General features: G+C 40.3%; 1 protein-coding gene across 1 annotated transcript in view; it reads left to right on the forward strand.

Annotated features, from left to right (window-relative positions):
- Nucleotides 1-22,392, forward strand: part of LOC126015925 (WD repeat-containing protein 49-like) — a 76,059-nt gene extending 53,667 nt beyond the window's left edge. The window contains exons 15-23 of the mRNA XM_049778460.1: nucleotides 8,197-8,295; nucleotides 9,204-9,262; nucleotides 9,848-9,989; nucleotides 11,955-11,994; nucleotides 12,915-13,000; nucleotides 14,010-14,197; nucleotides 15,842-15,948; nucleotides 21,033-21,170; nucleotides 22,185-22,392. Of these exons, the coding sequence (XP_049634417.1) occupies nucleotides 8,197-8,295; nucleotides 9,204-9,262; nucleotides 9,848-9,989; nucleotides 11,955-11,994; nucleotides 12,915-13,000; nucleotides 14,010-14,197; nucleotides 15,842-15,948; nucleotides 21,033-21,170; nucleotides 22,185-22,392 (1,067 nt within the window). The remainder of the gene's footprint in view (nucleotides 1-8,196; nucleotides 8,296-9,203; nucleotides 9,263-9,847; nucleotides 9,990-11,954; nucleotides 11,995-12,914; nucleotides 13,001-14,009; nucleotides 14,198-15,841; nucleotides 15,949-21,032; nucleotides 21,171-22,184) is intronic.
- The last annotated feature ends 239 nt before the right edge of the window (nucleotides 22,393-22,631 follow it).

Genomic DNA, 22,631 nt, shown 5'->3' on the forward strand with positions numbered 1-22,631 from the left:
AGTCTTCGTATCATTTTGTTGTTGTTCCCTCTCCCTTGTTTTGTTGATATTCTTTATCAATTAGAGTAAGCCTTACCTATAATTATTTTTTTCTGCACAGGCTTTGGGCTGTGTTTTAAGACTGAATTGTCCTATGTCTTAATTATTCTTTTTTCTCCATACAAATATTTCCCTGTGTTCTTTGTTTATATATTCTTTTGCATAAGAATTTGCTCATCATGATTCTAGAATAAAGTTTTACACATAAATTTATATATATGAGTCATTCATTTACACATATTAATTAAAAATTTTTATTTAAACAACTTTATTACATACATGATAGTGTTTGGGTTTCAGTCATGTAAAGAACACCACCCGTCACCAGTGCAACATTCCCATCACCAATGTCCCAAATCTCCCTCCTCCCCACCCAACCCCAGCCTGTACTCTAGACAGGCTTTCTATTTCCCTCATATATTCTCTTTTTTAGGATAGTTCAAAATGTAGTTATTTCTCTAACTAAACCCATCCCTGTTTGTGGTGAGCTTCATGAGGTGAGCTGTAACTTCCAGCTCTTTTCTCTTTTGTGTCTGAAAATTATTATTGCAAGAATGTCTTTCATTTTTCTTAAAACCCATAGATGAGTGAGACCATTCTGCATCTTTCTCTCTCTGACTTATTTCACTCAGCATAATAGATTCCATGTACATTCATGTATAGGAAAATTTCATGACTTCATCTCTCTTGATGGCTGCATAATATTCCATTGTGTATATGTACCACAGTTTCTTTAGCCATTCATCTGTTGAAGGGTATCTTGGCTGTTTCCAGAGTCTAGCTATGGTAAATAGTGCTGCAATGAATATAGGTGTAAGGAAGGGATTTTTGTATTGTATTTTTGTGTTGCTAAGGTATATTCCTAGGAGTGGTATAGCTGGGTCGTATGGGAGCTCGATTTAAGTTTTTGGAGGAATCTCCATATTGCTTTCCATAAAGGTTGAACTAGACGGCATTCCCACCAGCAGTGGATAAGAGTTCCTTTCTCTCCACATCCCCGCCAGCACTGCTTGTTCTCATTCTTTGTGATGTGTGCCAATCTCTGGGGTGTGAGGTGGTACCTCATAGTTGTTTTGATTTGCATCTCCCTGATAATTAGTGATGTGGAGCATTTTTTCATGTGTCTTTTGGCCATTTGTATTTCTTCTTTGTCAAAGTGTCTGTCCATTTATTTTCCCCATTTTTTGATGGGATTAGATGTTTTAATTATTAGTAGTCACCCCCTGTTTTTCAGAGGAAACTAAAAAACAGGTAATTGAGAACTATCTGATACATACTAGGATTCTATAGCAAACTAGCACATTTTATGACTACACTATTTCACACATTAATGCATAGCTATTTTTTCAACCAAGGACTTCACACATGAAACATGTGCTGTACTGATGAGTCACATCTTTGGTCTCCCAACTTAATTCTTTTTTATTTTTATTTTTTTAATATATAAAATCTTTATTTAAGCACCATGTTGTAGTTGGGTTTCAGATATAAAAAGAATATCCCCCTTCACCAGTGCAACATTCCCACCACCAATGGTGCAGAAGCTACTTAGTTGAATGTAGTCATATTTGTCTATCTTTGCTTCCACTACTTTGGCCAATGGTGTTTCAACCTTGAAGGATGCCTTTAGTTTCAGTGTTATGGAGTGTGATGCCTACATTTTTCATTATGTACTTTCTGGCTTCATGTCCGATATCACAGTCTTTAATTTATTTTTATTTGACTTTTTTGTATAGCATTAGAGTTCTGTGTTCACTTTTTTGCATATAGTTGATTGAATAGTTTTTCCAACACCACTTGTTAGAGAGACTTTCCTTGTTCCCCTTCATATTTTTGTTCCTTTAACAAAGATTAATTAATCATATACATATCCTGAGTATCTCAGTGATCTGAAGGTCTTTCTTTATCCTACTATCATGCTGTTCTAATGATCACTGCTTTATAGAACAGTTTGAAATTGGGGGAAGTGATGCCTCCCATATTTTTTTACTTTATTTAAATAAAATGCATCACATAGTTAACATTGTTGACCATAATATATTTGTTTGCAAATAATGAGAGAAAAGTTACTTAAAAGAGAAAGAAAAAAATTTTAAAAAAGGGAGAGAAGAAAATTTTAAAAAAGAAATAACAAAGAAAAGGTACAGTAGCAAGTACATATGTGAAAATTATTACGAAATTATTGGCCTACTAGGAGAGATTAATAAGAATAGGGCCTAGAATAACCCCTAAGCATTGACTGGTTTGGCCCAAAAATAAAACAAAAACAAATCATCATTGGAATTTTAAAAGCAATCTCACTGCATCTGAACATCACTTTGGGTAATGCTGATATTTTATAATATTAAGTTATTCAGTCCACAAATGTGGACTATATTTTTATTTGTGTGTTTAATTTCCATCAGTGATGTTTCATGATTTTCATTGTTCAAGTATTTCACCTCCTTAATTCCTGAATATGTTATTCTTTTGATGCTATTTTAAATAGCATAAAACTTTGTTTTCCAAGTTCCTTTTCAGATTCTTCCCAATGTTTAAGTGTTTGTAATAGAAACATATTTTCTGACTTGAATTTTTAATATAATTTTTATTTTGATCATAGTGGCTTACATATTGTTGAGAATAATATTTTAGGTACATATTTACATAAAATCAGGGGGATTCCCATCACCAAATTGTCCTCCCTACACCTCCGTTCCCGTCCTACCTCCCATTTCCTCCTCCCTCACCCCCTGGGCTGCTAGAATATGTGGTCCCCTCTGTGCCTAGCTTACTACTTAGTAGTCTTACACCTGTTTGGTCTTGGTGCCTCCCTTATTTCCCCCCTTTAACTGGGAGGCAGGACTAGCTAGTTCAAGTTATGTGGTTTTGTTTGAAGAAGAGAAAAGTAATAAACTGGGGTAAAAATCAAATACGCCGAAAATGGGCGGAATCCTTCTAGAGGCTCTCATCATCTAGAGGCTCTCATCATCGGTTTGAGAGACGAAGGGGAAAAAGAACGTGTAACACCCCACAGTACAAAAAGAAGTGTCAAATAAAATATCCAGTGAGCACTCCAACAATAAAGATAAGCACCACAAAAAAGCCATGGTCTTGAGATAAAAAACATGGCAGAGCACATAAAGAAAGAAAAGAAAAGAAGAAAATAAATAAATAAATATAAATGGAGACAACAACTTCAATAACCACACCAAAACAAAGAAATCGACAAAAACTAGATAGGTAAAAAAAATAAATAAATAAAAGTAAAAAATGTTTTGTGCCAGGCCCGGAGAGATAGCACATAAGCGTTTGCCTTGCAAGTAGCCGATCCAGGACCAAAGGTGGTTGGTTCCAATCCCGGTGTCCCATATGGTCCCCCATGCCTGTCAGGAGCTATTTCTGAGCAGATATCCTGGAGTAACCCCTGAGCACTGCCGGGTGTGGCCCAAAAACCAAAAAAAAAAAAAATGTTTTGTGCTTTTTGCCTTTTTTTCCCCCCCTCCTGCACAGGCACAGTAAATATTGGGGTCATTCGAAAAGGAATTCCCTTGGCCTAAGAGATACAGAGTTTATCCACCCTTGGACTATATTGTCATGCGACTAACTATAGACTCCGTTCAGGTTCATTTACTCTCCCCTTGGTGCTTTCGTGGTGTTTGGTGTTATCACTCCATCCTGGGTGATAACATCAGACCTCTGTATCTAGAGTCTCTTGAATTTTTATTCTGCAACTTTGTTGGACTTACTTTTAAATTCTAGGAAACTAAAGATTTTTGTCTCAAATATCAATATTGACTTGTTTCTTTTTAATATTTATTAAAACAAAATATCACTTAATTAATAAAGATTAATGAAACATATTTCATGGTAATGTAATTATAATCATTATGAAAAGTATTTACATAAATATATATATTTGCTCATGTATACCATTTTTGATCACTTAATATTTTTATTTTCACTTTTTCTGAGTGTAAAAACTAGTGTTGTTGGGGCTAGAGCAATAACACAGCAGTAGGATGCTTTGCCTTGCATGAGACTGACTCAGGACAGACCTGGGTTCAATCCCCGGAGTTCCATATAGTCCCCCAAGCCAGGCTCAAGTTCTGAGCGGATAAACAGGAGTAACTCCTGAGCATCACTGGGTGATGCCCCCCAAAAAAAACTAGTGTTTTACTCATTGTTCCCCTTTTGTCTTTTTTATCCTTTGTTGCTGTTACTACTATGGTAGTAATGATAAAATTGCATACTTGGTTATGGTGCTTGCCACACAAGTGGCAAACACTTGGTCATCTGATTTAACAGGAATTGCACACAAGACATGAGAGGGCAGAACTAGACATGAGGCCTCACACCTGCAAGGGAAGCACTCTTCTATGGAGCTCTCCCTGCCCCACCCCCGCTTTTCTGGCAAGAAACTAAGCTAAAGAGTTCAGGCAAGATAGTTCAGCAGCGCTTCAAGTCAGTTGTCTGTAGCTCCCGACCTCCATGCAGCCTTTCCTGCCAGGACACATGGCGTGACTCACAAGCCAGTCGCACAGCATTTCAATGAGTCTCACCATAATTCCCTAAAGTGAAAACATTACCTCCATATCACATATGGAGAAAATGGGGGTTGAAGAAAGTGAAATACTCCCCAGACCACATACAAGGAAGTAGAGAGACAGGTAATTAAGTCCATTATCTGCACTTCATGGCTTTTCCAAGAATAAATATGGGCAGAGTGAAGGGGGGTTGTCTTTGCTCAGCATCTGCCTTCAATTCTTCAGACTTCACACCCTATTGTCAACCACCAACCCAAGGCCCACACCAGAGAGTAAAGTAATCAACATCATCACCATTGGGAAAGACACTGAGCAAAGGAAGAAACAGAGAGGAGCACACCTCCCTGAGAACTGCCACCACACACCCCTAGACAACCACAAAGCCTAATATCAAGGGCATGAGCTTTGGAAACAAATATATCTGGACCTCCAAATGTTAGATATGTGACCTTAGGCAATACAGTTCTTTTTGGACTTCACTCACTGACAGTTGAAGTAGGAATTTGATGTCTGCCTCAGAGCTAATTAAATGTGGTCATGCTGACAACTGCTTGGCTCAATGTTACCACTGTCATTTTGAGGGCAGGACCTATATCAGTCATAACTATTGTGGTTTTGCAAGTGTGGAGCTCAGTCAAGTAGAGTCCCCAGGACATCATAGTGACATATGAGGGTACTACCTCGTTAGTTACTTCCAGCAACTGACCCACTATTTAGGATTTAATTTACATGAACCACTGGATTTTCCTCTACTAATAAAGCTCAGAGTCCACAGACTCTGGGAGAGAAATCCTCACCTATACAGAATTGCATCCAAACAGCAATAATCTGTAGCCTTGGGAATTTACTTTAAAATAGGTTTACAGGAGTTTCATTGAGTAGCAAATATTTGAGTTCTCTGTAATATACAGTATAAAAGGTTTAGATATGAGTGATTAAAAGATTCAGAATGTTGCCCTGTGTTGATGATGCTTAAAAACTAGCAGTAGAAGGGGAAACAAGAAAGATTACTGATACTCATGCTGGAGTGCTCACTCAGTGTACTGAGTACTTGTTGATTCCATTCCAGGCAGCACATGATCCTGTATGCTGCCTGCAGTAACCCTGAACCCTCAGCAACAACTGACCATGGACCAAGCACAAACAAAAAAATGACTTAACAGTCCTTAGCTGTGTTGTGAAGAGTAGGTGTGCCTTCCATCACTGTCCACACTCTTTCTCTTCCAAAGTCCATTTGTTTTCTTGTTTTTGTTTAGAATGGGATGGAAGAAGATTGGGACAACATTTGACTGTGCCAAAGCTTATCACACTTGAATCATAAGGTGTCCTAGGGATCAAATGAGCATTGGCAAGGTACTTTAACCCCTCTGGTATTTATCTAGCCCCTACCTAGTGCCTTATTTATTGTTTGATGATTAATTTATATATTTTGGGTCAGACATACTCCTCAAAAATTCTCAGCCCCCTGGGGTTCATGTCACTTAAATTTGATCTCACTATGTTGTGGCCCATCACTATCACATCACAGGTGTCATACCCAGCACAGAAAAAGGAGGTGAGGTAGTGGGAATGAGCAGGATCCAGTTTTGCATACTAACCCCTATCCCCCAGGGGTCCTTATCCCCTAGGGCCTTGCACTTGTGTGCACTGCCCTAGAGTGAAACAAAGCTGTCGGCAGCAAGTGAGGCACAGATAGAAAACTCCTTGGTGGCCCAGGAGTCAGGGATTCAGTCTTTTGTTTTCTCTTTTTTAAAAAAACTCTTTGGCAGTCACTTCAATATAAAATTATTTATTTCTTTATGTATTAGCTTTTGAATCAGACCTAACAGTGCTCAGGGCTTCCTTTTGGCTCTGTGCTCAGATATCACTTCTGGCATTTTGAAGAACCATACGGTACTCTGGAGATCAAACTCAGGTAGGCCAAGTACAAGGCAAGAAGTGCCCTACTAGGGGCCAGAAAGATAGCACAGAAGTAGGGTGTTTGCCTTGCATGTGGCTGACCCAGTATGGACCCAGGTTTGATTCCTGGCACACCATATGGTCCCCGAGCATACCAGGAGTGATTTCTGAGCACAGAGCCAGGAGAAACCCCTGAGCACTTCCCCTAAAAAAGACGACAAAAAAAGAAAAGAAGAAGAAGAAGAAAAGAAGTGCCCTACTGATTGTACTATCTCTTAAACCTCCAAATAGAATTTATTAGTAGTATTTTTAATTTATTAGTAGTATTAATTTTTTCATCAAATACTTTTTAATAGGATGACACTCAGTGATGCTCAGATATTACTCTTATGGCTCCATACTTTGGGATTACTCCTGACAGTTTTAGGGAACCATATGAGATGCCAGAGATTGAACCCAAGCAAGCACCTTACCCACTGTGCAATGACTCTGGCCCTTAAATTAAAAAAGGTTTTTACTTTATTTAAAGAAAAATTATCACATAGTTGACCATAATACATTTGTTTCCAGATAAGTGATAGAAAAGTTATTTAAAAAGAAAAGAAAATTTTAATAAGGAAAAAAAAGGAAAAAGTACAGTAGCAAGCATATTCGTGAAAATCATTGTATCTCCAATGAAGTCATTAACACAATAGCAGAAGATTTACTAAGCTCTTATTGTTTGCAGTTCATTATATTAAATTGGTGTCATCCTCAAGGGATGACAGCATCAAACAAATGTCGTTTTCCAGAAAGTCATTGCACTATTAGTGATACTGTGACTTTCAAGCATATGTACTTAGCTAACTGTCTGGCCTTCTGGAAGAAGGAAGATAAGGGGGGGAGGGGTTCCCCCACACTTGCTCCAAAAAATCCTGGTGATATCAACCACAAAACGATGGACATACCTGGTTTTGTCAGATTGGTGTCTCCAAAGGAAATCAAATCATAGAGCATAGAGGGGTGGTAAGGCAGGGCCATCCACAAAACAATGATTCTGGGTGATGGGTACAGCAAGAATGGCATCTGCAGGGTAGGTGCTTGGACTGCCCTCTCATCCCAAGATTGCCAGCTTTCTGCTGCATAGGCAGCATACCCAAGATTTTTCACTGTTTGGTTTACATCTCATTTGAAAACATAGTGAGTTTATAGAGTTGGCCTGGTACAAACATGGCAACTGCATTTGGGGGCATGGTTATAGCTCTAAACTTAAAACTTTTTAAAGTTTTTTTATTTACTGGGATACTGTAATTTACCCTTCCATTAATGATGGCTTTTCTTGCACAAACTTCAGATGCCACATCCTTCACCAATGTACTCACCTCCCTCTACCAAGACCCTTTCAAACACACACACACACACACACAAACACACACAGTTTTATTGTTCAATTCTCCCATTTACTCTAAGATAAAACAAAATCTATCTGCTACCACAGGATCACATGTCTTGCATGTACAAGGCCCTAGTCCCAGCCCCATCAACACAAGCTCTATTTTCTTTAGCCTTTAGCATCTATGTTGGGAGCCCTGGAGATTCTTGAGCCCAGTAGGCCCCAATAACACTACCTTTTGGGGATGAGCTCTGAAGCACCCACTTGCAAATTTGTACACCCTGAGCACTACTCTACAGTACTCCCCTTTTCAATGTAAGTAAACAAATAAACTTTTTAAACCTTCTCCTTGGTTTCCAGGTTCCGACAGGAGTGTATCCTGCCTCATATTCTTAAAAACTCGGGTAACCACGGGTGACCGCACAGCCGGGGCTTCTCTGATGGCCAATGGACCTGGAGGTGAGAACAGAGCCTTTCCTGTACCTCACACTCAACCCTTTTTTCCCTGGTGGCACAGAACCAAGGTTTGGGGTGGCCACTTGATGACAAAAGAGAGTTTGTACAAAGACTATAAACCTGAGAAGACAGGAGACTTGTGTCCCCCACACCAATTTATCTTCCTTTCAGACTGGAGCTGGGTTTTTGTAGCTGGAAGGGAAAATTAGTTAGAAGTCAAAGGTACTAACAGTTATGTCTTGAGGCCCTGAGAGCTAGCATCAATGGTTCATGGATCCTTGAAGGAAGGAACATGTGCCTTAGGACACCATCAGGCAATCCTACTTCTCTAGAATTTGCACCATGACCTTGAAGTGTCCTTTCAAAGGGCCTGATCTTGACTCTTCTTTAAGGAACAGACAAGCTTCCATAACTATTCTCAGAGAATCTGTTCTTTTTTCCATCCTCGGCCTTTTCATCCATATATAGAACTTCCAGAACATGACAACAACTATTAGGATTGAGGAACAAGGCAAATACCAAGGGCCAAGCATGGTTATAAGACAGGAGAGAAGCAAGATGGTGTTTCTAATGCTCACATATTCTTAAGGCCCAAGGTGTACGCTTGCCTCAGTCCTGCCAGGCAGGGGAGATCAATTTCCTCTTTCTCCAAATCAAATTTATCACCCCTACTCAGTGCCATTTTGTAAGAGACTGGAGGTCATATGGCCTATGAAGAGTAAGGGTCCAAATTCTGTCAAAAAATCCCTTTGCCAAAATGTGTGGGTAATTGTTACCCAACCTAATATACCAACAAGTGTTTGTTTGGCATAAGCAGTTGCAATATCTCACATGGAGCTCAAAGATTTGGCATTCCTCCATTCCCTGTGCACAGTGCCAACCCTACCACTTTTTCATGATTTTCTTCACAGGTTCCCTCACCTTCTGGAGACTATCCAATGGCACCAGTGCCCTTGCAAACTTTACTCCTGTAAGTTGGGCAGGTATTTAGCAGAACCTCACACATTGGGAATGGGGGGGTGGGAAGGAGGGGTTTGGACTGACACTAGCCTGGCAAGATAACCCCACAGCTGTTCTGGGCAACAAAGCTTCAGCCTTACCTATATGGAACTGTTCTCTGATTAGAAGATTAATACGGGAAAAAGGAATAATTCTTTTTTTTTTGTTTTTTTTTTTTTTGTTTTTTTTGTTTTTGGGCCACACCCGGCGGTGCTCAGGGATTACTCCTGGCTGTCTGCTCAGAAGTAGCTCCTGACAGGCACGAGGGACCATATGGGACACCGGGATTAGAACCAACCACCTTTGGTCCTGGATTGGCTGCTTGCAAGGCAAACACCACTGTGCTCTCCAGGCCCAAAGGAATAATTCTTACTGTAAATGAGATACAGCATTTTAGTTGCAATGGTCTAAGATATAAATTAGGTTTGGGAGCCTGGCAGTATGTGTGAGTATGTGGGTAGATGGGCATATGTGTTTTAAAGATAGCCATGAGCATGCATTAGAGATATGGTATATGTGTGTATATCTTACTGGATCTTGTGCACATGTCTTTCAGTCTAAAAGCAAGGCCCAAGTAAGCAGCATCACAGTGTCAGCAGAAGATGCATTTACTTACGTGGCTGACCAAGATGGATTTGTGCATGTCTATGACATTCAAGAGTATGCCCTGTGGGGAGCTGAACTTCAGCCTCCCAAGAGTATGCAGAGATTTCTTCATTCACACTTTGATGAACATCAGGCTTCAGTTTTACTTTGCTATTCTGCCTGGTTCAGTTAAACTTTACCTGTCATAAGGGAGCTTCCTTAAGAACTTTTAAGAACAGATTTAGAGGGGCCAGAGAGATAGTACAATAGGAAGGGCAATTTTCTTGTACAAGAAAAACACTTATTCAATCCATAGCATCCCATATGTTTCCCGAGTACTAAAAACTGGAGTCTTCCCTGAACATTGCTGAATGTAGCCCCCCAAAAGAATTTATTTAGAAAAAAGTGATTCTTAGTGATGTTGTTTGTTGTTTGACAAAGACACAGGAAGATGAGCTCACTTATACTCTATACTCTTGGATAGAGAATAAACAAGTGTAAAAAACAGGTTAGCATTATGTAGCTAAAAGCTTTGAGCCAGCAATCTTATTTCAGATTTGGCTGAAAGAAAAATAAACTTGAGCACAAAGAAAACATTAATACATGGTTAATGAGAAAAAATGGAAAATGAATACCTATCATAAAGAGAACTGATTAAACAAATGATGGCAAAAGACACCAGAATATCATTTAGTCATTCAATAATTGCACGTATATCAAAATATACTTAAGGAAAATAGAATAAAAGGTTGAATAAAATATCTAGGCAGCCAAGCAATATATATATTCAGTGTGTATATAAATCTGCAAGGCATAGAAGTATTTGGAATAGTAACTGTCTGGAAAGCTATGTATGGGATTTGAACAAGCGTTTTCTTTTTTTGCTTTTGGTTTTTGGGTCATTCCTGGTAGCGCTCAGGGGTTACTCCTGGCTCTGCCTCAGAAATAGCTCCTGACAGGCTCAGGAGACCATATGGGATGTCGGAATTCGAATTACCGTCCATCCTAAATCGGCTGCATGCAAGGCAAATACCCTACTGCTGTGCTATCTTTCTGGCCCCTGAACAAGCATTTTCTGTGTAGAAGATTGTGATAGGCTTTGTTTTCTCTCTTGTAAAATTCTGTTTTCTAACTTTTCTGCACACATAATGCTTTGATATTAGCAAAACTACATTTAAAAATTTATGGCATTTTCTAGCTAAACCATTGGGAATACAGGTGGATACAAATTCTATATTGACTTGAGAAATTTAAATGTTATTCTTTCACATATAAAGTGTGTTGTAGGAGTGAAGAATACATGTGGTTTATTTGTTTAGATCACTAGATTAACATCATTCACTTCTCTGACTCCTTGTGATCCTTCTCACAGATTATAATGAAACCTTAATAAATGTATGTAAAGTTTTTTCACATTGAAATTATACAAGCATTTGATATAATAAAACTTGTTAGCTTGATATAATTTTAGAAGATGTTAAGGCATTTTAATATTGGCAATTAAAAGTACTCATGTTCATAAAAAATAAAACAAGCAGTACTAAAGCAGCAATTTCTCTGACCTCCTCTACCACCTAACTTCCTCTTTCTGAGTCCTGCTAATACTGATAACACATTTGAATGTACTTTCAGAAAGTGTATATAAGCTATATGTCTCTATAATTAAGCTTATACAAAGGCACATAAATACAATATATAATTTTCAAGCCTTGTTTTCATAAACATTCTTAACTGATTTAGCTCTACTTAGCCTGTATAAATGTGATCTCTGAGCATAGCTGGGTATGGTGCAAAACCAAACAAACAGAAAAGCATTTCTGATTCCTTACTAACTCCTAAATTCTTAGCATACCTTAAGCTTTGAAGTGGCAGCCAGCAGCATGCATACATCTTATTTGTTATGTTTGGATCTGATATGAGCTCTCACATGCAATAGATGCTCCAAAAAGACTAATCAATTAATGTGCAAGATTTATTATTTGCACACTCTTTCACTGCTGACACTCTTTCAATTTGGTTGTAGGACCATAGTGTCTAATGCCACCAAGTACTCAGATGTGTTTTTTCCTTTGATATAGATGTGACTTTCTGGCGGGCCCATATCAGCACAGTGACAAGGTGAGTACCACTCATTTTAGAGTTCAAGAACATATAAGAGAGCTGTGATACTGTCCACCTTCAAATTAATCCTTCCAAAAACCTTCTGAAGAAGCCAATAGGCAATGTTATAATTCTGTAGTTGCTGAAAATGGAGACTATACATTTCTTAGAAGAAAATGATGTTTTCCTCACATTGGCCTATTTTAGGGTGTGTTGGAAAGTCTGATAAGTTCAGGGTTATTTTCACTGAAGTCAAAATGTTAATTTTGGGGGCCGGAGAGATAGCATGGAGGTAAGGCATTTACCTTTCATGCAGATGGTCATCTGTTCGAATCCCGGCGTCCCATATGGTCCCCCGTGCATGCCAGGAGCAATTTCTGAGCACAGAGCCAGGAAAAACCCCTGAGCACTGCCGGGTGTGACCCAAAGACCACAAAAAAAAAAAAAATGTTAATTTTGACTGAGGGCAGAACCTGAATTTGCATCAATCTCTTTCCAATCTCTTCCTCTTTCTTTTTTTTTTTTTGGTTTTTGGGTCACACCCGGCAGTGCTCAGGGGTTACTCCTGGCTGTCTGCTCAGAAATAGCTCCTAGCAGGCACGGGGGACCATATGGGACACCGGGATTTGAACCAATCACCTCTGGTCCTGGATCGGCTGCTTGCAAGGCAAGCGCCACTGTGCTATCTCTCCGGGCCCCCTCTTTCTTTTCAACCCATCATATGTAAGATTGTTTCCAGGGTATCTTGCTTGATATCCTGGAGCTGGACCTGGGGCTTATAGAAGGAGTGTTTCTGAAGGTGTCAGAAATAATTCAGGAGACTTACCTGGCTCTCTACACCTATTTTAATTAGTTAGGTATTGTCATACCCAACACAGTATTTTTTTCCATAACAGAGTCACATCAGAGCTTTGCCCATCTCATTTTTTTCTCCTCAGTTTGGAGCTGGTAGAGGAGAAGTTTCTGTTGTCAGCATCCCTGGACCACACTGTTCGCTTGTGGAGCATCACTGGAGAGTACATAGGTGAAGATTTTCCCTCCATCCTAAGTCAGTACCCTCTGCTGGTGCCACCACTGAACGATAATTTTTTTTTCTTTCAGAAAAGTGTCTTGTTATGTTCAGGCTGATATCACAATATGCCAAAGTCTGGGCAGCTTTATCAACAAAACTGTATTTTAATTCTGAGAGTATGATCAAAGGTCATTCTTCCTGGCCTGCAGATGACTACCATCAAACAGTAGATGACACACTGGTGTTCCTTCTGATATGGACTCTATTGTTTCTTACTTGCACAAGGTTCATATCGCCAATTACAGATCCATGTGGGGTTGGGGTTTCAATATAGGATAAGGAGAGAGATTTAAGTCCAAGCCTTCAAGTTATCTGTGACAAAATAGTAAAATGAAGAGTATTTAATTTGTAAATTAAAACTTAGCTGGACAGAAGGCAGAATAGTTGGTTAGGAACTGTGCAGTTACAAGGTCCTGCCTTGGAAAATTAACTCAGTCTGGGCTAGGAAAAGAAATTGGGGAAGGACTAACCTGGATGGGCTATAGTGATCAAATGAACCCACTGTAGTACTCAGAGATCCTGTTTTCACAGGTTATCTCACTCTAGTTGATTCTCTGATTTTGAATTTATTCATACTAGTTTCAGTTTATTATTGAGTAACTTATGCAGCCATGTGATAGACTTATACAGAGCCAATTATCAAGGAATTTTCTTGTTTTCTTCTCTCTTTCATATTATTTTCTATCTTCCTTCCTTCCATCCTTCCTTCTTCCTTCCTTCCTTTTTCCTTCCTTCCTTCCTATCTTTCTTTCCTCTTTTTGTGTTGAAGATCAAAAAGGCAGGTGCTCTACCACTGAACCATACTCCTGACCCTGGAATTGTTTCAGATAGAACTTCAAAATTAAAATTAAATCTGATTGTGCTGACCTAGAAAAGATTCAATAGACCTCATCTTAGCTATAGGAAAAGGTTTATTTTCGTGCCATACTTATTATTTATTGATTTGTCTCTATTCTTCCAGGAACCTTTGGGCAGAGTAACTCATGGGATATTTTTACTCCTGACTCCTGGAGCCATCCCAGAGTGCCCTGTGAAATTTTGACAGCTCCCAAGAGCAAGCCTATTGAGCCAGTGCTAGTAGAAGATCCTCCTGTGTGCACTGGAAAAGAGAATGGAGAAAAGATAATGCAGGGGAAATCCAGGGCTACTGTGAGTCTGCAAATATCCAGTTTCACCTCTACTGATCTATAGCTTCTAGGAAGATCAGCGTGGTATACAAATTAGAGTTTGAAAGAGTCAAGTCGTGACTCAGACAAACAAGTAAATATGGGAGGAGTTAAAGCATGGCCAAGATCTGTGTGGTGGTTGGATCTCATCACCCAGTCATTTGACTTTGTGCTTTTGATCAATCAAAAAGTCTATTTATTGTTCATAACCTTGGGACAAAACTAACAGCCCTAAGTTCAACACAGCTATCATGTCCAAGAGAGACACACACTGAATACTCAACCTATAGCTCATATTCACCAAAAAAACTACCCTGGCAAACTGGGTTTCTTTTCAGTGAGTGCAAGGAAGGAATTATAGGTTTTGTGCCCAAGTGTGTGAAAGTTCAAATCAGAGCAGAGATTTTCAAAATGCCCTGGTCGATGCAACCTTGATTTAGAGCTTGTAAAAGATATGGATTTCCAAGAAATGCTTTACCTTTAATAAACTGGAAAAAAAAAAGGTTATTTCATGAGCTGTTGCTCCCTGGCTATGTTACAACTCAAAAAGCAGGACACCTGCTCAGCAGGCAAAATAATATATCTGAGTTTTTTCTTTGGCAGCCTCCTAGAATACTGATCACATGCACAACCTCACCCCCAACTTCTGAGCAGAGATTCACACGTGTTCAGAGAGGAAACAAAGGAGTGGGCAAGCACAGAGAATGAGAACCTTCTGTCCTGTTGGAAGCCCCTCACACTTGCATGTGTTCTCCTAAATGTTGCCAAGGTTATGAATAAGTACTGAGGAACTTGGGAGTACAGAACAAATCTCCCAACCCATGGAGAATATATAATAATTTCCATGTGCATTTGACATGGTGAAAATAAATGAGCTCATTAATTTTGATAGGCCTATAGTTTGGAAAACAACAGCCTAGGATAAAGGAAAGGATCCCATGGGGGAAATGTGCTGCCCATGTGCACAGAATCCTGGGATAGACACACTGCTTCAGGATGGACTACAGAGAAGTCAGATGATACATTCATGTGTAGGAAGAAAGAAGCAGATGCCATCAGGCAAAATCAGAAGCCAGAAGAAGATGAAGGCAGAAAAAGAAAGGGCAAGGGAAAATAGAAGGAAAAAGTAGGAAGGAGAACGAGAGGCTAGAATAAGGGAAGAGGAGAGCAAGAAGGATCATGAGATAGGAAGAAATGGGGGGAAGTAAGAGGAGCATGAGATAAATGAAGGGGAAAGAGCCATGTTGTGGAGAAGAGGAGCAGGAGGAAAGAACAAGAAGGAAGAGGATAAAAAATGGAGAGGAAGGGTGAAGACAAAGAGAAATAGGAGCAGAAGAGGAAGAATGGATGATGAACTGGTACTTAATCCAACAAAATGTCATAGCTTCCATGAGGTTTGCTATATTAGGCTGAAGGAAAGTAAGACAAATATCCAGAGAGACCCAAACTTGTATAAGGAAACCAAAAGCTCAATGGGTACTTGGTATAGTGTCCTCACTATCTGATAATATCAGTCAGCCTGGATCTTTTACCAACACAGAAATTTCATGTGACTGACAGTAATCCATGTTTCCTGTCACCAGTGTGACTGGGGATCCCATTTTTCACTTTCCTCCTCTCCTTTCAGTTTGAGAAGATCTCTAACCTTCCAGAAGATGCCACAGTCATGGTGGAAGCTGAAAGGAAAGAAGATCCATACTCACACCACTTGCCCACATCATCTTACAGTGGCAGGTTAGCATGAAAGAACCACCTTAAGTTTGGGGTGAGGGATCTTTTAGGATAAATCACCTTTCCAAACTAAGGTGCCAGACCACCCTGTCACCTACAGGGATGTCCTGTCACCAAGTCCCCTACCCCAACTATCAATTATAAATAGGACCCAATTCAGACCTCACCAGTTTAACGTCCTACCCATGCCCTCACTTCCCCTTTTTGTCTCGTCTTTGCATGTGGTCAGGGGACACCTTTGATTCTGTGTCTCCTCCTTTGGGGCTGATACAACTGACACAAGATTCCTTGAGGTAGGTGGACCAGCTATTTTCTACAGAAGCCCTGTTTAGCCACTCTGACTCATGATGGGATAGGAGAAAGACCAAGGTCAACAAAACCTGGGTACCATAAATACTCTATCCCTGAGTCTCTTTATACCAGACATGATTGACTTCTACAGAGAAATTATGTTGAAGGCAGGTGAGAAAATGTCTCTGCCAGGACTCTTCAGCCTATCCAGGATCCACAGCAGCCTTCTTGGGTCTCTGTTATTAAGAGGCCTAAGAGAAAACCCCTCTGTTACTTGCTACTACCCTTTTCATGGGGGTTAATCTAAACCATGGGGTCAGGCATCACCCCAATCTTCTCAATCCCTTAGTGTCCCATGTCCTGGTTATTAAGACCCCCCTCCAGGGCAGTGTTCCTCCATCTGAGCTTTAGGATTCTCTATTCTTGATCACTCTGGTGACACATAACTTCTGGGATTCCATTCTCATTCCTATGTCACAAAGAAACAGAAAAATGGGGATCTACACTTGGCAGATCAGTTCTCACTAAAAACCTATTTCTGGAATCCCATACTTGTGTTTGCATTTCATTTCATTTCTCAGAACTTAATCTCAAAGCTACTCTCGACATCAAGAGATGACTGATGGCTGTGCAGTGATGGAGGGAGGGAAATTTGAGGGTAGATAGAAAGTAGCTAATCAAGGAATAACCCCTGAGTACTGCCAGGTGTGACCCAAAAAACAAAAAAGAAAAAAAGTAGCTAATCAAAGAGTAAAATTCTTGAGACAGTGTCAGGACCAGAGGTTGTCACACATGGAAGCATCATCCACCATGTATGGGTCATGCCAGAAAATATCTGAAAGGCAGGAATTCGAGTTAAGAGCTTGATTCAAGAAAGCAATCTACTTAGAAGCTAATTTGGATTTGAAAAATAACAACAGGACTGTCTTGGAAAACAGTGTGACCTGTTCAATGTTAAAAACATTTAAATCTACTGATTGCAGGACAAAGATATAGTTTCATGGGTGGAGTGAGTGCTTTGTATGCAGGATGCTCAGGTTTGAGCCCCACAAAGCACAGAACCATGAATCCATTCTTCTTCCATAGAGATAATGCAATTTTTATGTGCTTGCCTTTTTTTTTTGTTGTTTTCAATTTTTGGGTCACAACCTCTGATAATCAGGAGTTACACCTGTCTCTGAACTCAAGAATTGCTTTGGCAGTACTTAAATAATCAAATGGGATGCTGGTCTTGCATGTGCTTGCCTTGCATGTGGCAGGTGCTGGTTCAATCCCTGGAACCATATATGATGATCTGAACACCACCAAGAGCAAACTTTGAGCACAGAGCCAGGAATAGTCTCAGTACCAACAACTATTACTCCCAAATCCCCTCCAAAATAAAGAAATATAGAATAAAACTTCCTATTTGTACCCCTGGAGATCTCCCAGATATTTCTGGAATCCAAATAGATGGTGAATGTGAATTAGGGGGGTGTCGAAGACAAGAGTGAGTGGTTCCTCTGTCTCGAGGCCTGTGAGGGCAACAGCCTCAGCCTCTTCCTCAGTACATCTTACTTCCTCAGCTCTCACAGAGCCTGCTGAGGGGACTTAACTCTTTCATCAGAGTTGCAGATCACTTCGGCTCAGCAGTTAAGCGCTCACACTGGGCCATTAGATAACACACAATTTCTGCCTGTAGTTCTAGAGTCACAGATCAGAGTGCCACACAATTCTGGCCTTCCTCCAGACTTAAGGAGCAGAAATGAGATGAGTGTTTCTCTGTCCTCACAGTGTGAAGAGATGGTGATCTTTTTGTTTGTTTGTTTGTTTGTTTTTGGGCCACACCCATTTGACGCTTAGGGGTTACTCCTGGCTATGCACTCAGAAATCGCTCCTGCCTTGGGGAGACCATATAGGATGCCGGGGGATAGAACCTTGGTCTGTCCTACTCTGGTGCTTGCAAGGCAGACACCTTATCTCTAGTGCCACCTTCCCGGCCCCGAGGTGGTGATCTTTAAGCTGACTTATTTGACCTTATTTGGCCTATAAAAATTTTTTAGAAAAAAAATTACTCATTCATTTCCCCATAATATATTAGGTTGGGCCTTACATGCAGTTGAACCAGGTTCTATTTCTGGTATCTTATATAATCACCAAAGCCCACCAAGAATAAATCCTGAGTATAGAGTCAAGACTAAGTCCTGAGTACCTTCAGGTATGCCCCCACAAAAAAGCAAAACATTTTACATTTTTTATACTATATAATTTACAAAATTATTATTATTGGGAGTTCATACATAAAATATTTCAGCACCACACTCTCCACCAGAGTGTCCACTTCCCTCCACCATGATCTAAGTGTCATTTCCATCCCATGTGGCAAGCTGCCTAATTAAGACCAATTCTCAGTTTCTGTTGCCATCTGTTATTTCCTTACTATGCTTCTTTATAAGTAATATATGAGAAATTATTCTTGTCTGATACTTTCCTTCTGCCTAACTTCACTGAGCATGACACTCTCCAGATCCAGCCACATAGAGGCAAAGTACCTGGCTCTTCAAGTAATTAGAAATTACTTCTGGTAGGCTATGTAGCGGGACCATATTCGATGTCCTGGATCAAACCCCAGTCGGCTGTGTGCAAGGCAAACACCCTACTCACTATGTTATCACTCTGGCCCCATGCTTTCATTTCTTCTTATAGACAAGTAGTATTCCATTGTGTATATCTATCATAGTTTCATTCCACTCTTCTCAACACTTAGACTGTTTCTAGCTTTTAGGTATTGTAAATAGTGCTGCGACAAACATTAGAGTACAAATGCTTTTTATGAATAGAATTTTGGGGATCTTGAGATAGAGACCAAAAAATGAAATTTCTGGGTCTGTGGAAGCTCAATTCTTAGCTTTATATTTTTTAGAAGTATCCATATTGTGTTCCCAAAAGACTGGACTAGTCAAAGTCTTGTCAGCAGTAAATAAGGGTTCTTTTTCCCCATGTCCATGCAAAGAGGGTTGCTTTTGCTTTTTATTTTGCTTTGAGGAGTCCCCAAGGGTATTCAGGAGAAGTAGGGACTTCATGGCAACTCTTAGCTAACTAAGGAGAGGTACAATAGGAGGGTTAAGAGAAGTGGTACTACTCTGGCCTTATGGTGCTGAGAATTACCAACCCATCCCCTTGGCAGCTCCAGAACTGTACTTAGAGATGCTAGGGGATTTAGGAACCACACCCAGAAGTGCCTGGGAAACCATGTGTTGCTGATAATCTAACCTGAATCTGGCACATATGAGGTATGTACAGTAACTGCTGTACTATCCCCTTCCTAAATGAACAAGCAGAAAGCACTCCCACTTATAGAGAAGTCTACTATCCTCTCCTGGATTGTTCCAATTCTCCTGAAGGAGAAGGGTATCACCCTCTTGAGGAAACACAAATAAAGCCTCTCACCCTATTCCAAGAAATCCACCCTTACTGCCTCATAGACCTGGATTGCCCACTAAAAGTCCACCTCCAAATATCATCATATTGTCTGGAGAATTCCAACTTAAAATTTAGGACAATGCAATTTAATCCATAAGACTAACACTATTGGAATATGTGAAATTTCAACAGCTTCCCAACAGCCTAAAGTACTCTGGGGCATATAGGAGAAAGCAGCCTTTGGGAGAGTCACGCTTGCATATGTGTGCATGTGCAGCAGCTTTTACCCAGGCATGTAGAGGCAGCTAAAAGGTGCCCTTGATTATTCACCTCACCTTTCTGGCCAAATGGGGGAAATTGTGAAGTAAAATATGTGACACAGGAAAAAAAGAGGCTGAAGGGCAGCTGCTTAGAGGGTTCCCTCAATGTGTGTTCCTCAATGTACTGGTCCAATACTTGCTGTAGTCATTGATTTAATTTCAAAATTTATATATTTTGGGGAATGGAGCCATATACACAGTGGAAAGAGTGCTTCTTTGCATGCAGCCAAACTGAGTTCAATCTTTGGCATACCATAAGACTCCATGAGACACTGCCAGGAGTGATTCCTGAGTACAGAGCTAGAAGTAAGCCCTGAGTACCACAAACAAAAAAATAAATTATATATTTTGTAAGATGGGCAATTTCTGAAATAACACATATATCCATAAACATCTTTCAGTTTGCAGCAATAAAATGTGCTTTCATTCTCAAATTATTTGGTGTACGGTTCAAATTTTATCTCAAGTAAGAGACCTGCTTGGAAACTGTCTTCCAAAAACCAGTATCTATGAATTTCAGTTTCTGCTTTTTTTTCTCCCCAGTGTGTGGGGGGAGGGCTATGGGAACACGCAACAGTGTTGGAGTAGAACATGTGGTATCATGGATGGAACGAAGTGTTCATACATGCAAATATATATTCCAGCCCATAGGGCCTCTCACCAGATCTTCTATTTAAGTAGAGCAAAGCCTTAAAGATATTTGAAAAGCTATGTGAGTACCTCTGTATTGTTATTGTTTTCCTCATGCTTCGATGGTTGCTCAGCTCTATTTAATTCCATATCACCGTTCACCTAGTCTTTTCCCAGTCTTCATCTTAGTTTTCACAGATTTACTTGTTTCACACTAAATTCCTTGACCTTCATTTACTTTCCATTATTGAAAAATGACAATAAGATGTTCAGCTGGCACAAAAGGGTTCAAGAACAGATGATTCTCAACCCCCTCAGTTGGTGGAAACATCAGCTATCTACCATCTTAAACCTTTAGAAGAGCTTGGCACAGTGGTCAGGGGTCCCAGCTATGGGGGTCCTATGAGCAACAAGAATTCCCTATAAATTAGTCGGTTCCCTCAGGACAACTAGCAGTAAGTCTGAGAACAGAGAATGGAAACACAGAGAAAACGGCGATGAGTGTACCATCACTCACCCACATTCACTCTGCAAGCGAACGCACCCACATTATGTGCAGGTGGAAGGCAGCCTCCTCAAACAGTAATCTCTTACTCAGCATGTAAAGTGTGGGCCTGCTCTTCTCCTCCATCCGACCCACTCTGGAAATGGAGATTGTCATTGACATTTAGGTAGAGAATTACTAAGCACCCCTGGTTTCATTCGAGCAACAGCCCTGGAAATGTGCTCTTTGTTTTCTCCACTAGAGAACAGGAAGAATCTGCTGGGCACTGGCAGGCAGGAGAAAGTTTCCAGGATTCGGGAGCTCTGGCAATGAACAGGCTCCAAGTAGAATTGGGGTTTTCTTTTTCTTTCTTTCCTTTTTTTCAGGGTTTTGAGTCATACATGTAGTGCTCAGGGTTTGCATCTGGTTCTGTGCTCAGAGATTATTTCTGGCAGGCCTCAAGGACCCAACATTGTGTCAGGGATAATACCAGGATGGGCTAAGTACTAGGCAAATGCTTTAACCTCTGCATTATTTGAGCTGAGGAGGACTTTTGGTGGGCTTAATGATTTCTGACTCCATGATTTCTGGGCTCTAGAAAGGAAGGAAATGGCTTTAACGTGCTTCAAATTGTAGGAGCTCTTGGCAATGGGTATATTTTTCAGGAGCCAAGCACCCTCCCCCAAATGCAATCTTGTGGCAAATGTTATATGTCCCTTAGTATAATTGGAAATTAATGAGGTGAATAAGTAGAGGGAGGGCAGAGGGAGAGAACGGAGAAAAAGAGGGGTACAATCATGAGGTAAGACCTCCATTGGAGAGTGGAGACCATCTAGGAACCGTGGTTACTTCCATATACCTAAAGAGGATTGGAGAGGGGGTTAACAATGATGGGACTCAGAGGAATGAAACTTGATGAGTGATGTTGACCACTGTAAGGTTCAGAAATAAATGTGAGGAAAGAGAAGATGACAGAGCATCAAGTGAACAGATCAATCATCTCTGTTCTTATGAGGAACAACGTGGTTGTTTAGGGGAACTATGTTTCAGCAGAAGCCGCAGGGAGCACTCAGCTGCCCAGAGTCTGCTCATTCACTGTCCTTTCCGTCCAGGGTGCTGCTGGAATGGAATCGACCTTCCCCAAGAGCATCTGAGCCCACATGGCCCAGCATTTACCAGACCCTCCAGTGCCATGAACTCGCCTGTGTGTCCACGCTTCGAGAGAAACCAAATTTATCTGTAATTGACTCAGATGTGTTTAGTTTCAATATTCTGACACAGGAAAAAGAAGAAAGTGAAACTACTCGAACAGAGAGCTGATGGAAAATCAGGTCCCTTGTGTGAGTTCTGGAGCACTAGTTTCTGTCATCTCTTGGCCAATTCTTTTAGGTTAATCAGCAGCTCGCATTGAGATTTGACCAAAGGGTTCACAAAGAAAGAATAAAGCAAAGAACTAAAGCAGGCAGATAGATGGGGTGGGTAGGAGACAGTGGGGGACTGGAAATGAGTTCTTGAGAAGTAACAGAACCAAAATGGGATTTAAGGAAGTCACTGTCACC

Source organism: Suncus etruscus, chromosome 8 (genome assembly GCF_024139225.1).
Source record: "Suncus etruscus isolate mSunEtr1 chromosome 8, mSunEtr1.pri.cur, whole genome shotgun sequence".
Lineage (NCBI taxonomy): Eukaryota > Metazoa > Chordata > Mammalia > Eulipotyphla > Soricidae > Suncus > Suncus etruscus.